We start from the raw sequence: 17,583 nt of genomic DNA on the forward strand, positions 1-17,583 counted from the left end.
TTGTAGAATTTACAGTCAGCCAGGCTTCCTGTGGTTCTGGATGATGTCCGTATTGTTTTTCTGAGGTATTAATCAATTGTTGTGCGCGGCATTAATTTCCCGGTGTTTATCTCTGCCGCCATCTTAGTTTCTCCCGGCAAACATGCATCTTTAAACACTTTTCTTACACAAAATTGATTTAACAGCTTTGCTAGATGAATGGGTCTTTTTAGGGCACGGATTCTATCTCTGAGATTTCTTCCCACAGCGCCAAGCATTATACCTTGCACACACCAAGTGTTGAAGAGTTATTTGTGGACTCAATGTACAGTTTAAAAGATATTGCCTCTAGCTAGAGGTACATAGCACGGTACAGCCAATCTGAGCGCGAAACCTGGTCAGTGTCAGTTTCAAGACACATGCCCCTACATCAAAAGTGGTGTTGGGGTGGGGCATTGAAGTTGCATTTATAGGCAGTTTACAAAAGACTTGGAAAACATTCATTATCCACGCCAAAACAGGGGGAATGCTGGTGAAGAATATGACACAGATACTGGTGCATATTTGGTTTTAAACACTTTATATTTGTGTTTCATCTGGGTCACATATGTGTGGGTGCTTCTACTGATATTGGAACTCTCATCAACCTATTTAAAGTAAGCAATATATACATATATTTATTGCAAATAAATTTTATAGCAAATAAAATTATTCCCATCAAAAGAAATAACATTTATTTTAATGGGAATGATTTACAGAGAAAATACCTCACCTGTCAAAGGTGTTGTTGCAAAGATCAAAGCCTTATGAAAAGGCTTTAAAAATCCAGAAGGCACAATGTAAAATGCAAAAGTATTTGTGTTTGTACTACTAAAACATGTGGGCAGAGAATTTTAGAATTTTCTGCTTAGTTTGGAATTGAACTTGAAATCTGCACCTAAAACAATACAATAAATACTCTTGAATTAATTACAATTTTTTTAAAAAATCAGAATTATTACAACCTGATGTTGCCTTTCAGGGGTCACATTTTGAAAATCTCTCCATATGTTAAAAAATGAACGAAAAGAGTTAAAATTAGTGTATTTTAAATGTTTTCATTGAACAAATTAAGACCTTTAATACCCACAAACACAGAATAATCTTCATTATTTGGAGGTAATATCAACAGTCTAAACGTTGGTCCTTTGTAAGTGTGAGGCCTAAGGTTAAAGACGTTTCCGTTCCCTCCCCACAAGTCTGAGGTTCTGACCACTCTATTAGGCACATTTTTATTTTCATGTCACATTCCGGACACAGCTACTCTTTGAGAACATTTTTCAGATGTTATGCATTAGACAGGATTAGTCATAATCCTAGAAATGACCACAGACAGTGTTGATCTTACCAGTCCTCTAATGACAAACTGGCTCATAAATCAACAGCTCTCTCTCTGCCTCTCCCCAGAGGAAGGGACTAAAACCTCCTTCTGAAAAGGTTTGGAAGCAAAGCCAAGAGTGCCCTCTTGTGGCAAATGAAAAAATCATAATTTTGTTCTCAGTTGTGACTTCATTTGGTGGCTTTGCCCATGCAAGTATCCAAGAGCTCCAAGTTGGCAAATATTGACTAGTCTTTTTCTTGCCACACAGGTCTGTGGACATCTTTGTGATCTGCTCAATAGAAATACATATATATTTTTAAAATATATTTTTTATTGAATTCAGAGAGGAAGGGAGAGGGAGAAAGAGATAGAAACATCAATGATGGGAGAGAATCGTTGATCGGCTGCCTCTTGCACGTCCCACACTGGAGATGGAGCCTGCAACCTGGGCATGTGCCCTGACTGGGAACTGAACCATGACCTACTGGTTCATAGGTTGATGCTCAACCACTGAACCACACCAGCCAGGCAATAGAAATATATTAAACGCAGTTGATAAGTGTGGGGAAGCATGGGGTTTGGTTGGAAAGTCTGTGGGGAGGATTCCCTGGGAGGCCAGAGGCCCCTGGGGGACCTTGCCTTAGGTGGCAGACCCTGCCTTGACTTTTCCAAACAAGTGTGAGTCCTGGGTGTTTTACTAGAATCTTTATGGTTAGATTTCAAAACATCCTCGTTTGAAAGACACTGCAGATGCAGGTGCTTTCTCAAGGATGCCTACCCTGCTGATTGTATCTAGAGGTTAATTTTAGTTCAAGCTGTTGTGACAATAAAAGCCTAGGGAGGCAGGCAAACAGGGCTTTTCGCTCCTAAGGCAAAACAGCCCCTTAGCCTTCTCTTTCACAGAAATGTGTGTCAGAGTAATCATTCACCCATCGTTCGGGGTCTGCCGGTCAGCCCTTCGGATAAGGAAGTCAGAATTCCTACAAACTTGTTACCGCACTTCTTGAGGCACATGCTCCAACCTTGTTCTGCACTCTCAGCCAAGGATGAAGCAAAGCTACATTAATGCAGTCTGGTTACAAAGATATAACACTGGAGCAAGAACGGCTATGCAGCATTTCCACCTCCAGACTGACCCACACACTGAAGAAAATCCCCAGGGATTTGGAAAGGAGGTGAAAGAAAAACACTCCAATAAAAGGTAGGCTCTATAGAATGAAGCCTCTGCTTATTACTATGGCCTGGTGACCACAAGTTTTCAAGGGCATCTATGGGAGCCTCCATGGCCGTAACCAAAGCAAGAGAAACCAGGTCACCTATGGCACTGAAACCATTCTCCAATGAGCTCTCTGCCACTACTGGTGTAAAACAACAAACAAAACACCTGCTCACCGTTCCTTTCTTTCCAGCCCTGGCAACGAATCTTGTGCCTGGTTGGTCTTGGTCAAAGGGGAGTGGCATCCTCCCGGGGATGTATATCCTTTGGATCTAGTACAGCTTTACTCTTTTCTGTGGTTGCCATGGAAACACAGATTCCACAAACGTGCAGTCCCAGATGTTACCTGTGCACCTAATTTTATTTCAGTAAATGACAAAGTTCATCATTTTTCACACATTTTGTCAGTGCACACATTTTTATTGACTCACTATATTCTAAGCTGTGTGTTAGATTTGGGGCAAGATATATCTTCTGCCCTCAAGCTCAGAGTAATAGGAGAGATCACATTAGACCCTAAAATCTAGATTTATGATCCTTGAAGCATGACTCATCTCTGCCAGTTCTGGTTGCTTCACTTGTTCATGGCGGGAGTTGGATGGACAGTCCTTGAACCCATGATCCTACCTTTCACAGACCACTACCTGCAGATGGGGTTAATCACTACTTAGTGTCCACTCAGACTCCCTCTGTGGCCCCTGCAAGATGACACTGAAGGCCAGTGTTTCCAAACTATCCCCGATGTTCCTTGTGTTTGAGACGCTCTCTGCTGCCCATTGGAGAGGATCAAACGTTCACGGGCAGTATCGGTGAGGTTTACACGGAGTAAGGGAGAGGGGGAGAAGATGAGAAAGAAAGGGACAGTCTTACCGAAAGAGAAAGGGAAGTAGAGAATAAAGACACACACACACACTAAATCCGTCAAGCCTCTGAGACTCACTGAGTTTTATTGAAAAGTTTAAATAAGACTTTTTATATGTTACAAGGAAGTATTATGCTGTCTCCACATATTAGCCGATACCAAGTATTGTTGATTATTGCAGCTGAAGTAACTATATCAGAAACACGTATCAGTGTGATTCTGCCCAGCGGACAGAACTGTAGGAAACAAGGCTGTGAGCAAAGCAGCTGAACCTGGGCTTCCTGACACAGGGATGCAAATCAGGAGCGAAAACATGGACACACACAAAACTAAAACACAAAGCGATTCCCTGCCCTGGGATCTGAAAGCACCCACGGTCACGCTCCTCTCGCATGCAACTGCATGAGGACACTTCTGGGAGCAGTCTTGGGCTTTTGTTTAACACACATCCTTGCTGAGCTACAGCCACTGGCTGAGAGAGCACATTCATTTGAGGAAAACTAGTGGCATCGTCTCTCCACAGGACTTTTCTTCTCCAACAAGTGGGTTTATGACCTGCCTTACAATGAGGAGTTCAAGAATATAGAAGGATGCGTGCATCCGTCTTCAAGTATTTGAAATACGGTTGTTGCATTGTAATGAGCAGAATTTGCTTTGAAATGATTTTGCTTCCTCTGAGCCATGTAAACACGTGCTAAGTAACAGCTATCACAGAGAGATTTGATAAAATGCATTGTAGGATTTTTATTACGGACACGGCTGAGGCGTCACTGGCTTTGACTCAGCACCCACTGAGCGACTACATGAGAAGGAGTCATTAGATCCCTAAACTCAGGGCCATTCCTCTGGAGAGTCTTTTAAGGCCAAGAGATGAGAACAGGATACTTACACCCTGAGCTTTCCTCAAGGCAGTGTCAGGTTATCTACCAATGAACAGCACAGTTTAAAAAAGCCCAACGCAGAGGTCAATGTGTCCTGCGTGGAGCAAAAAAAGCAATACAGTCTCTTTTAAATTGTATGGGTAAGCAGAATGGCTATGACCTTCCACAAGTCAGTGATATTTTTAGAAGACTTAAAGAAATTATATTATTGTTAAGACACAAGCTGCGTATTTGGCCATGATTAAACAATTTAAAAAAAATAAAAGCAAGTGCATTTCTGCCCTAACTGGAGAAAATTGGGCATCTTCAACATCATAATTTTCTTAGATCTGAAAATTTAAAAGGCCTGGGAAAGAACAAATAAGTACTTTAGAAAAATTAAGCCAACAAATTTTTAACATGATTCGACCATGGTATTCATGGTAAATTTCTGTTTGGCTTTCACTGATACTTTCTCATGAGATTGATCATTTTCTCATAGAGCCGCCAAGGGGCATCCAAGCCCCAGATGAAGTCGAGGTGCTCCCATTCCGGAATGCACTCATCATACACCAAGTTGGTGATCTCGGTCAGTAAGATACCGACGTCCTTGACGTCCGCAAGCCAGTCCTGGCCACCGCTCCAAACGGCAGTCGGCACGAGCATGTCCTTCACATGGTAAGCAGGAGGGTATGTCTACAAAGAAAAACCCACAGAAAGCTTTGTCATGGTTGCTTTCATTTACAAAAACACAGCCGACAATCTCCATTGAACACTGACTCATTCGTTGAGTATAAAAGACTACATTGTGAAAGCCACTCTGTTTACTTTTCAAGTCAGCGCTACCAGAACAAAAATAAACCTAAGCCGCAATGAAAGCACAGTTAGTATAGGAGCCTGGTGGGCATGGTACCAAGTGCTTAAATCCGATGGGAGGAAGGTATTCTCCCAAGTAGTTGATTCAAAGCAATAGAAGCCAGTGGTTGGGAAGGGGCTTTGGAGTCCATACCTTTCTATGCTTTTCTTCCCTCTGGGGTGTAACACAAGTCACTGAAGTTCTCTAAGCCTCAGTTTCCTCATCTTTAATATTAATAATAATCGTAGGGAATTTGTGAGAATTAAGAAAGTAAAACATGGCAAAGTGCCTTACACTTCAGAGTACTCAGCACTCAAAAATGGTAAGTTGGACAAAATAAGACCTGAAGCAGGGAGACATGGAACAGACTGACATACCTCAATGTGGGGTTGGGGGGATGAGAAGAGATAAACTAAAGAACTTATGTACTTACTAGAGGCCCAGTGCACAAAATTCATGCACTGGTAGGGTCCCTAGCGGCTGGTGGCTGCTGGCCGGGTACTCCCTCCCTTCCCCTGACCGGCCCCGCCCCCTGGTCAAACTCCCAGATGAACTCCTGGTCAAGGGGACAATTTGCATCCTATGCTTTTGTTATATAGGACATGCATAGCCCATGGACACAGGCAATGGGCTAGTGAAGACCTGGGGGGTGCTGTGTCAGGGCGGGGAGGAGGGAGTATAAGTGGGGGGGGTGGGCGGGGGAGTGGAATGGGAGATATCTGTAATGCTCTCAATAATAAAATATATATTTAAAAATGAAAACAATGGTAAGTTAATTGCATATGGGAGAAAAGGCTTAGGTAATGTCATTTGGCCAAGGCCCTCCAGCTATCAGAACACAGACCTAGGCTTGTCTGACTCTACATCTGAGTTCCTGATCAGGATGAGTCATGTATGACAACAGTGAGAGTGACAATTATTACACAGGGCCAAGGAAATAACAAAGAGGGAACGCCCAGGCCACTACACCAACCACAAAGCTCAGGCTGTTCTGGGATTGAAACACTATCTAGTCAACTCTCCCAAACATTTCCACCGCCCGGAGCCCAGAATCCTGACAACTTGGGCTGACTTCCTGGATGAGTTTGCAGGGCCCACTGTTTCTAAAGACATTGAAGACTTTACCTGGTTGTAATGAACATAATTCCTGGCTCTGCTCCCCCAGTCGAAGGCTTGGAACTTTTGCAACTTAAAAGTCTAGAAAGAAGATAATTTGGACAAAAAGTTTATCTGACACAGATGTTTGAGATAACAGCACAGGTTGCTAGAGTTGGCCACGCCCCCAGAAATCAATTGTATGCCAATAATCAGGTTTACTCTTCATTTCCAAACTGCAATTTAAAATAAATGGCACTATTTTGCTCTCCTTTCCTAAGTGACTCAATTTCTTATTGTATGATTGGAAAACAGCTATTGTAGGACACAATAAAGCAGCTATAGACATGCTATAAATTATTCAGGATTGGGGCAAAGTAGGTTTACAGCTGTGAGTATGCAAACACAGAGCTTATTCTTATATTATTAATTAATTATTATTTTCTATACAAACAACTGTAAACCTACTTTTACCCCACCCTAGATCGGTGGTCGCACTCATTGGATAAACTTCATGCTGACATTTTTTACTGAAATGTAAAACTTAAACTTTTCAAAAAGTTAACTATCTTACCTAGGGAAATTATATATATATATACTAGTGGCCAGGTGCACAAAATTCATGCACATTGAAAGGGAATTAATTAGAGGAAATATTTTAATGTTGCTATTTGCCCTTTCTCTATAATAAAAGTGTGAGAGATAAAAGGAAATGAGTACAATGTATATGAAAATAATACATAATTTTATTAATAAATAAACAATAATAAAATGATATAACAACAAACTCATGTTGTAAAAACAACACTGATGCAAATAATGACTGATAAAGTGTGTCCCGCCAGCCCGGATCTCCCGGTGGGAGGGCCGGTTGGGGGCGTGACAGCTGGTGGACCGCCAGGGTCATGCCCGCCAGCCCTGGGTCAGGTCACACAGGGGTCGCCCGCCAATCAGGTCACAGATAGCAGGCCCAGATGGCGGCAGGGCAGGCAGAATGGTGCTGTCCCATCCTGCCTGCAGTATGCAAATTAGCCACTATCTTTGTTGGCGGTTAACCGCCATCTTGGCTGGCAGTTGATTTGCATATCGCCCTGATTAGTCAATGGGAAGGGTAGCAGAGTGACACTAATTACCATGTTTCTCTTTTATTAGATAGGATATTGCATACAATATATATAAATATACATGTATGTAGATTAGAATATAAATATTAATTATAAATCACATATTTATATAAATTAATATAATCATTGTATATTCATATATGTATTAACATATCTGGTATGCTTATATATAAGCTCCATATATAATCTCCATATTTTCTATATATTTGCTCTACTTGACTAGTTCTATTACTTAATATTTTAATAATTTTATTGTTTTGACACTTTTTCTTGAGTACCAGTATCAGAATAATCACCAAATTGTACTGCACACCAGCACAATTCTAACTAGAGTCATGAAATAATATTGTATATGAAATTCAAATTATGCATAGATAGCATGATAGAAAAGTATTTAAAGGGAACTTATTTTTAAATTTTTAAATAATTCAAATTCACACCTCCTCTATACATATCCCCAAATTAAAAATATGTCAAGACTTAAATCCCAAATCGGCAACCCAAATGAATTGGAAACTGTTCAAGCTTTGGCCAGCAGGTGGCGTCTGGTAAAGAGGAAAAACATCCTCTGTGGGAACTGCTGTTGATTCATGTGAGGTTCCAGGTCTTACCCGTTGCCTAAAATTCTACTGCCTGATGTAATAAAAGACGGCGTGAGATCGGAGGCCACAGGGGATTTCCACAGGAGAAATGCTAGCATCTGCTTTTACCCACGGTAAAGGACAGAGTTTAAATACCTGTGGCACATTTAACAAGCAGAACAAAGTATGGATGCACAGCACCTGCTAGGGTGTCTGTGCTCTAGCCCTGGCTGTCAGTGAAAAAATATCAGCGCAAGCTGTTCACCGCTGTAGACAGTGTCCCGCTTTCTCACATATGTCTTTCACATTTGCATAAAGCACCCTAATGAGTATGGAACACACAGGAAAAACTTGCCTAGGGCTCAGACTGAACTTCTAAACTTGACTTTTGTGCCTAACGTCATAGGAAACCTCAGAAGGAGAGAAATGTGAAGATGATTATTTGTAGTAACAAAAACATGGAAATAAGCTAAAGTCCAATGATAGCCATTTGGTTATATACATCATGTAACATCAATAGACACAACGGTATGCCACTTTTGTAGATACAAAGATAATAAACTAGAATAATATTTAAAAATAATACTAAGTGGGGGAAAAAGTCAGAAAACGAAAGTGAGCAAGCTCCATGGTTACACTTATATGAAAATCCTATGTGACCAAAGATGAGGAGGAAATACTTACACGATTAGGATAATAGGATAGATGGATTTTAAAGTGACATTTTAAAAATTATTTTTAAGTCTTGAATGGTGATAAAAATGTCAATAGGCTCAACTTTTCTAAAGTACAATCTGTATCAGAAATCTTAAAGATATGCCTCCCTCTGGACACTAAGTCTACTTCTACAACTGCACCCTAAGAAAGTAATGAAAGATCTTTAATTCAAGAATATCTGTCCCAGAATGGTTTACTATTGCAAAAAAATAAGCTATCGTAGCAAAAATAACAATTACAATAATAATGATGAAAATTCTATATAATAAAAGCCTAATATGCTAAGTGTCCGGTTGTCCGATGACTGGTCGACTGTTCAACCAGTCAAGACATAATATGCTAATGCCGCTCAAATGCTCACTATGATGTGCACTGACCACAAGGGGGCAGACACTCTGACCAGTAGGTTAGCTTGCTGCTGGGGTCCGGCCTGTCGGGACTGAACGAGATGGGCGGGACACGCCCTGGAGCCCTCCTGCGGTCTGTCCCCAGCTAGCCAACCTCCTGTGTCCCTCCCTGGCTGGCCAGCCTCGATCAGGACTGGGAGAGATGGGGTGAGACATGTCCTGGAGCCCTCCCGCAGTCCCTCCCCAGCCCTGCACCCCCTCGCAATCCAGGACCCCTTGGGGGATGTCAGAGAGCCAGTTTCAGCCCGATCCCACAGGCCACTTCCTTCAGGAGGGCACCAGAGGCAGGGCTCATGGCTGGCTAGCACTGCTGCAGCAGCACGGCCTCTCCAGATCGGGACTGACTGGGCGCAAGCCCACGGCAGGCGCAGTGGGGCCGGATGAGCAGGAGCAGCAGGCAGCATTGGACTGCAGGTTTCAGCCCAATCCCTGCAGACCATCCAGAGGGGCCCCACCTGTGCATGAATTCATGTACGAGGCCTCTAGTGTTAATAATAATAATTTAAGCAAAGGAAAACTGTCTGCTGTTACAAATATTTTAAAATTTAGTTATTGACCTGCAAAGGTATTTTTGATTACAGCAGAGACAGCTAATTGCCCATTCTTGCTTGCTTCCTTCATCCCCAAAGCTCTTGCTAAGCACATGGCCACCAGGGGAGGAACCACATCCCTTAAATGCTTCCTTCCTGGGGGCTGGAACACACAGGGAGGCAACCGGCTCCCACCAGGTAGAAGGGGCAGCATGCCAGGAGAAGGGGCAGAGCTGCTGTGCGGGGGAGCTGGGACCCTGCGTGACTCCCCGGAGCACTGTCACACCCCCTCCACCCCGATCCCGTGGCACTGATGTCTGCACTGTATCATGAGAAACAAAAGCTATTTTAAGGCTGTATGATGGCATCTCTGATTCAGCAACTTAGCAAATATACAGCTATTTCGTTAAAATAATTTTAACACGTGCATAGTGTAATCCTACTTTTGTAATGAAACCAATTATACAGAAAAGAAAAAATAGAAGATGGCACTGAGAGATTTCAGGACCTGCCACCACAAAATATGTTGCTTTGGCCATTTTTTAATTATTGATTTAAAGGAGTGTAAGAAACGGTAGATGCAAGGAAGATGCACTGACCTTCCTTTGAGGCAAGATATAATATTCCCATGTGAAAGAAGCCACCCCTATGCCAGAAGGAAGACTGTTCTTATTATCAGATATAGAGGGGAGGCCTAGAGAAATCTGTATAAAATGACCTGGGTAAGCCCTGCTGGTGTGGCTCAGTTGGTTGAGCATCATCCATGCACTAAGAGGTCACAGGTTCAGCCCTCATTGGGGGCTTGATCCCCAGTAGGGGGCATGCAAGAGGCACCCAATCAATGTTTCCCTCTCATCAATGCTTCTATCTCTGTATCCCTTTCAAAAAAAGAAAAAAAAACCTGGCTAAAATAACTCTTATTTCCTTTAGTCTCCTATTTATTTTAGTTACTTTTCCACGGTTGCTACTTTGTTCAACCTAGTATATAAGCACTTAGGCCTAGTCACTTCTGTGGGTCTTCATTTTTCTTGTGAGGGCTCCCATGTACATGTAAATAAAATTCGTATGTTTTTCTCTTGTTAATGTCTTATGTCAGACCCAGTCAGAAACCCAAAGAGGGTAAAGGAAAACGTTAACTTCCCCTAATATACCAACATACTACCAGTAGTTATCCCGGGTAGGGGACTTGTGGGTAATTTATTTTCTTCTTTGTACTCACATGTATTTTTAAACTTCATAATGAATACATACTACTTGTATGATTTAAATTATACTAACTGTCTTTTTTACAAAGTTTTAAAGACCCTACCTAATGTACATTATTTGTTAAACCCAGTAAAGAACTAGGTTTTGGATTGTCAACTACTATGCTGTACACCTGAAACTAGTACAAAATAATATTGAATATAAACTGTAATTGAAAAAAATTTTTTTAATTTAAAAAACGTATTTTTTTAAAAAGTAGGAAACAAAAAAATAGAGTTCGATGCAAAAAAACAAAACAAACAAATACAAAAACTATGTTTAGGAACTGTTTTTATAAAATGGAATGCTAATTATTTAAACAAGAAGTAAACTTCTGAATGTTCTATGAATAAAATGACCTTGTTGGACACCTCAAACTCCCACCATAGGAACCCCCAAACTTCACACTTGAATCGTAGCCCTCAGCCTGCCAGGCCCCGCACCTTCAGCAGAAGCCTTCGCCAGCAGGCACCCTGGCAGCCCGCACCAGGATGCCCTTGGCAGGCAGAGAGTGGCAGCCCCTGGCCAGCAGCCCAAGGAGGGAGAATCAAGGAGAAGATCCTACGAAACAGCTGCACAAAGCAATGCTTCTGGAAAAAGATGACTCAGCGAACAGAAGAGCAAAGGGCAGGACTGCCTTCCGCAGTGCATCTGGACTTCAGAAATGTTCATGAGGCACATTCCAATGTGGTTAGAGCCTAAAACCACAATGGGGCCCCAGAGCCGGGCTCTGAGCCTCAGTCTGCGGCCTTCGACCCCGGCCAGCTGCTAGATTAAAGGAGCTGGGACAAGAACAGAAGCCTGCATTGCAGCTGACCCAACAGCTCTTCTGCAGACCTGGCGCATGGTGGAGGCCTGCCACCCAGAGGGGTGGAGCAAGCCTATCCTGTAACATTCAGCAGATGGTCTGACAGCTGAGGCTGCCTCCTTCCCAGGGGCCCCTGAGCCGTGGGGCCGGGGGGGCAGCTGTACTTGGCTGAGGCGCGTGACACAGCACACGTGGCCTGCAATGGTCACTGAGCTGGGTAGTTCAGCAGCTGCCTTCAACTCGGTGGGCCATCCTCCCCACAAAAGTGCACTGATCCCTGAGGCGACAAGAACTGGACCTTTTTAGAAATTATCCATTAGGTAAGAGGGTAGAACATGTGCCAAAAGGCAGGGGTATCTGGTGACAGGCTACATAAAGAAAACAAATGACCATCAACAGAAACGTGGCTGAGGAGAGAAGCAGGAAGGGCGGGCAGAGAGGTACGTCATGGGATGTACGGCTCTTCCTGACCCTGATTTGACACAAACCCCACTGCCCTCCGGGAATGCCTACCTGGCTCCAGTGTATCATGTTTTGCACGGACGTCCCGGCGGGAGAGTGTGTCACATACACAGATGTTCTAGACTGCAAAAAGAAGGTTGAAATAAGGAATTTTAAAAAACAGTGTTAAGGAGGCATTGATAATACACAAATTTTGCACTTCAAAGCATTAAAAACCACAGAGCCACCATCTCCATGATATGATATTAAGAGCAGAAAAATATTCTTTGACTACAAATATGTCATAGAAAAATATGTACAAACACACACACACACAGAGTACATGGCAACAGGGTAACCGTGGGGCTGTATGGGTTGAGATAACTGCTCATTTTTATTTCCTTCTTCATGCTTTTCTGAATTTCCAGAATTTTATATAACAATTACACCTTACGTTTATCATGAGAAACAAGAACATTTAGTATCACTTTAAAAAATTCACTAGTGTGTGTGTGAATGACCATTCCAAGCTTAAACAATTAAATAATTTTTAAAAGAAACAAGTCACTAGAATAAATATAAATTCATTCCTACCTCTCCAGCATGCTCCAACACAAATAAGCATATTCACAGATAAAATAAAATCATTCAAAGTTAAAGCAAGTCTCATTATAAACATACATACCATATTTAAATTTCTCTCATTAAATCCACACAGAAGGAAAAAAGCATTTCCACAAAGCTCTTTCAGAATGACATGATTGCAGACATGCAGACTCATCCACTTCAAAAATGCACTCTGGGGGAGAAATTCTCTCGCCCCAAATAAATCCTGCAAAGAAAAAGAAACCCAAGAACACCTCAGCGTTTCATTCTGCTACACGGGCCTCTGTGACCACCTCAGAAGCAGAGACAGGAGAGAAGTGGTAACCAGTGGAATCTAATGAACAAAATAAATTGACGAACAAAATAGAACCAGAGACATGGAAATATGGAACAGACTGACGAAACTCAGAAGGAAAGGGGGGAGGGGTGGAGAAGAGATTAACCAAAGAACTTATATGCATCTATGCATAACCCGTGGACACAGACAATAGTGTGGTGAAGGCCTGGGTGGAGGGGGGAGTGGGGAGGCAATGGGAGAGGGGTGGAGGGGGTCAATGAGGGGAGACATATGTAATACTTTCAACAATAAAGATAAATTTTCAACAAGAAGAGAAATGGTTACCAGTGGACATTCAAACTAAGGTACCTTAGCAATCTGTTTACTAAGGCAACAGCAGATGTCACAGATGTGCATTTAAAGTTTCAAATGAAGAAAGGGAGGCAGAAAATCCAGTAAATTTGCAGTGGACTTTTACAGTGGGAAGGGGCCTCAATGATCACTCATCCCAGGGCCATCTCAAGTTTCACTTGACTTTGATGAATTGGTAGTGACTTCCGAGAAAGAGTCAAAACTGTGATTGATCAGCAATGGGCACATACATCTAATCTGATTCCACTGGCCAATGGCTGCCCACTGCCTATTGTTTTCTTTCATACTTCTTTTACTCTTTTTTTTTAATCCTCACCTGAGGACATTTTTCCATTGATTTTTAGAGAGCGGAAGGGAGAGGGAGAGGGAGGGAGAGAGAGAGAGAGAAAAACATCAATGTGAGAGAGACACATCAATTGATTGCCTCCCACACGGACCCCAACCAGAGCTGGGGATTGAGCCTATAACCAAGGCACATGCCCTTGACCAGAATCGAACCTGGGATCCTTCAGTCTTCAGTCCAATGTTCTATCCTCTGAGCCAAACCGGCCAGGACCATACTTTTTTTTATTGTGGTAGAACACATAACACAAGATTTACCATTTTATCCACTTTCAAGTATTCAGTTCAATGGCATTAAATACCCTCACATTGTACAACCAGCACCACTCTCCATCTCCAGAACTGCCTGGACATCTCACACTGAAACTCTGTCCCCATTAAACAATGACTCCCCATTACTTCTCTACCAACATGCCCACTTCTATAAATAAAATTTATTGCAACACAGTCACACTCATTTCTTTACACTCAAATGTTTCTCTGGCTGCTTTTATACCATAAGGGCAGAGGTGAGTAGTTGCCAACAGAGACCATTATGGCCCACAAAGCCAAAAATATTTACTGTCACAATCTTTCCAGAAAAAAGTCTGCCAACTCCTGGTCTATTATCAGTGTTGATCAACGGCCGCCGAACCTGGCTCAAGTATTTCTGGGACAATCACTATGATTCCTAATCCCAAGGCAGATCTTCACGTACTTCTGCACCAGGAAATAAGAAAAAGATCTTCCTTACATTGAAGCCAAATGTGTTCCCTTACAACTTACACTTTTGCTGATGCCTACCCTCTGGAACAGCGGTCGCCCATCAACCGATATCCGCGGACCACTGGTGGTCCATGAGGTCTGAAAGGTTGGCAACCGTTGCTCTGGAAGGTCAAGCAGGAGTGAGAAATTCAAATCCAACAAAAGCAGTTTTATGGGTTGAATTGTGTCTCTCCCTCACCTTCCCCGCAAATCCACCAAGTCCTAATTCCCAGTATCTCAGCATGTGGCCTTATTTGGAGAGAGGGTCTTTACAGAGCAACTCAAGTTAAAATTAAGTTGTTAAGCAATCTGACCGGTGCTCTTATAGAAAGGGGTAATCTGGACATAGACCCAGAGGGAGATCTGAGCACACACAGGGAAAGCGCCATGTGAAGATAAAGGCAGAACTTGGGGTAATGTTTCCACAAGCCAAAGAATACCAAGCAAACCACCAGAAGCCAGGGCGGGTCATGGAACAGCTTCTTCCTCACAGTCCCAGTAAAGGCGTCTAAATGTATGTGATAAAACAGCACGCGCACCAGGCCACCCTGCCCCGAGTGATGGCTCGGGAACACTGAGAACAGGCAACCTGGAAGCTATGCACAGCCTAATGTGCGCAACTGCTTTGTGGTACAGTGTCCTTTTTATTCCCCCCAAATAATCAATTAACAAGATTTCCATGTTCAATATTCCGCTTTTTTAAAATGAACTACTAATTTAACTTAAAGCATGGCATGGGCTGTATTCAAAACTCTTAGGGCAACTGTGGTCTGCTACAGCCTGCGATCTGTCTTCTCCAAGGCAACCAATGGATACCTAAAGACTGATACCAGGACTCCTTGAACTCCCTTTCCTCCAGATTAGTCACGCCAATATTAGCTGGGGAGAACCAGGAAGTAAATACCACGTGCAGATAAGGTCAAGGGTCATGAAAAGGCATCATTTTCTAAAACTCATGGCTCTGAGTCTGCATAATAGTCACATGTAATAAGTGCATATATGTTTGAGGTTCTCTACTAACAACAAGTTAATAGGATCAGTGACCTAAATCAACAAGCTGAGCTCTCCTTTTGACTAACAAAGGAGGTGAAGTTGTCTTGCACTTCAGAACTGTCACCCAAACACTGCTGTGGCCAACTCCACTGAAAATTACTGCAGAGCAGGACAGCATTACAGGAAAAGGAAAATTCACCTGACATGGAAAGGCCTGCTCCTGTCCACCCTGATGTCTTCTAATACACACCTTTGTATTCTGAGAAAGAGTTGTGACACTCAACTTTCATGGAAGTAACATAGTCTTCCCAGAACAGCAAAATTCAAAGGTTTCACTCTTTCACTTTGTCACGCTCCAGGATATTATAAAACACTATTGTCTGGAACAGTAATTCCTAAATACCAGTCTCTTTGGCCTGCATGAGAAATATATAGGGTACAGATCCTAGACTGCACTCCAGATTTAACAAAACACCATCTCCAATGTGGGGAGGGGAGTTTGTGTGTTTACAAAGCTATTAAATCACAATCTCCAAGAACTAAATTAAATTGAATGCATTCCTATGACACAGCAGTTTCAGTTCTCCATAAAAAAAAAAAAAAAGGTACAAGGATGCAGCAACAGCAAATCAGTAGCAAACTTAATATCCACCACAGGCATCTGGCAGTTTCTTATCAATGGAAAACTTACTTTGCAGCAGTTAAAAAGCATGTGGTAGAGTTTTATGCATTAACATAACAGCTCTTCAAGAGTGAAAAGTGTAGCCGAAACTGGTTTGGCTCAGTGGATAGAGCATCGGCCTGCAGACTGAAAGGTCCCAGGTTTGATTCCGGTCAAGGGCATGTACCTTGGTTGCAGGCACATGCCCATTAGGAGATGTGCAGGAGGCAGCTGATCGATGTTTCTCTCTCATCGATGTTTCTAACTCTCTGTCTCTCTCTCTCCCTTCCTCTCTGTAAAAAATCAATAAAATATATTTTTTAAAAAAAAGAGTGAAAAGTGTAATCTGCAGAACAATATACACAGTTGAATACTGTTTGTGTTAAAACAAAACAATCTATGTCTCCCTGGAAAGTCACACACAAGGTCTATAGGAAGAGACCCTAAACCAGTGATGGTGAACCTGCGACACACGTGTCAGAGGCGACACGCGAACTCATTTTTTTGGTTGATTTTTCTTTGTTAAATGGCATTTAAATATATACAATAAATATCAAAAATATAAGTCTTTGTTTTACTATGGTTGCAAGTATCAAAAAATTTCTATATGTGGCACGGCACCAGAGTTAAGTTAGGGTTTTTCAAACTGCTGACACGCCAAGCTCAAAAGGTTCGCCATCACTGCCCTAAACTGAGCACTGTGCTTAATTATGAAGAAGGCACCAAGAGAAGCTACGGTAAAGGACACTTTATCTGTAATATTCGAATTGTCTATAATGAAAATTTTAATAGTATTACCCAAGGCATTATAAATTAATTTGGTTTGAAGAAGCCACATCTTATCTGCATATCTGGTCACCTATGCAGAGAAACCCATCTTATGTGAGAGTCAGATTCTAAGCTCAGAGTACAGGCTGTATTTCTTATGAAAGTCTCTTAAATGGCCAGTAGATGTGCTCTTCCTGATTTGTAGTATATATGCCTGAATGGGCTTTCATATCAGTGTGTGTTTAAACGTGTCATACATAAAAATATATAATGCATGCTAATGGACCATCTGGCCTCAGCTGTCTCTCAACTCCTCATAAAAACTGCTTCCTCCTTGAGTAGAGCTTGGGGTCACACAGCTCAAGGGCTAAGCCCCCACGAGGTTTCTGGCTTGTGTTTAGATCACCCTCATTGTGGTCAGGGTCAGGCATGTATGTGGGAAGGGTGCATTTCCTTCTCCCACCTCCTGCCTACTCCTCTACACCACTCACTGCATAGAATAAAAGGTAAGTCCAAGAGGATTAAGCCACCTTCTCCCAGACTCTCTTGTGCTCTCTTTGCTTGATCCGTGGCTATCTGCACTGATATGTTAACTATGAACGTGGGCCTCAGGTGCAGAATTAATGATACACCTTCCCTGACTCCCCAGGATCTGGAAGTAGGGGTAAGGAAGAGAGAAGAAAAACCTTGGAGAGAGAAATCCCACTTTCCATTGATCGCAAACCATAAAGGAGAAAAG

The 17,583-nt window shown here is 42.4% G+C and overlaps 1 protein-coding gene across 1 annotated transcript in view; it reads right to left on the reverse strand.

Moving 5' to 3' along the window:
• Positions 1–3,472: 3,472 nt before the first annotated feature.
• The window catches only part of LIPA (lipase A, lysosomal acid), a 28,471-nt gene continuing 14,360 nt past the window's right edge, over positions 3,473–17,583 (reverse strand). Inside the window, exons 7-10 of the mRNA XM_015571102.1 lie at positions 12,767–12,913; positions 12,154–12,225; positions 6,259–6,330; positions 3,473–4,973 (exon numbers count right to left, since the gene is read on the reverse strand). Coding sequence (XP_015426588.1) covers positions 4,740–4,973; positions 6,259–6,330; positions 12,154–12,225; positions 12,767–12,913 — 525 coding nt within the window. The 3' untranslated portion in view covers positions 3,473–4,739. The remainder of the gene's footprint in view (positions 4,974–6,258; positions 6,331–12,153; positions 12,226–12,766; positions 12,914–17,583) is intronic.

The sequence above is a fragment of the Myotis davidii genome, unplaced genomic scaffold, assembly GCF_000327345.1.
Source record: "Myotis davidii unplaced genomic scaffold, ASM32734v1 scaffold1688, whole genome shotgun sequence".
Lineage (NCBI taxonomy): Eukaryota > Metazoa > Chordata > Mammalia > Chiroptera > Vespertilionidae > Myotis > Myotis davidii.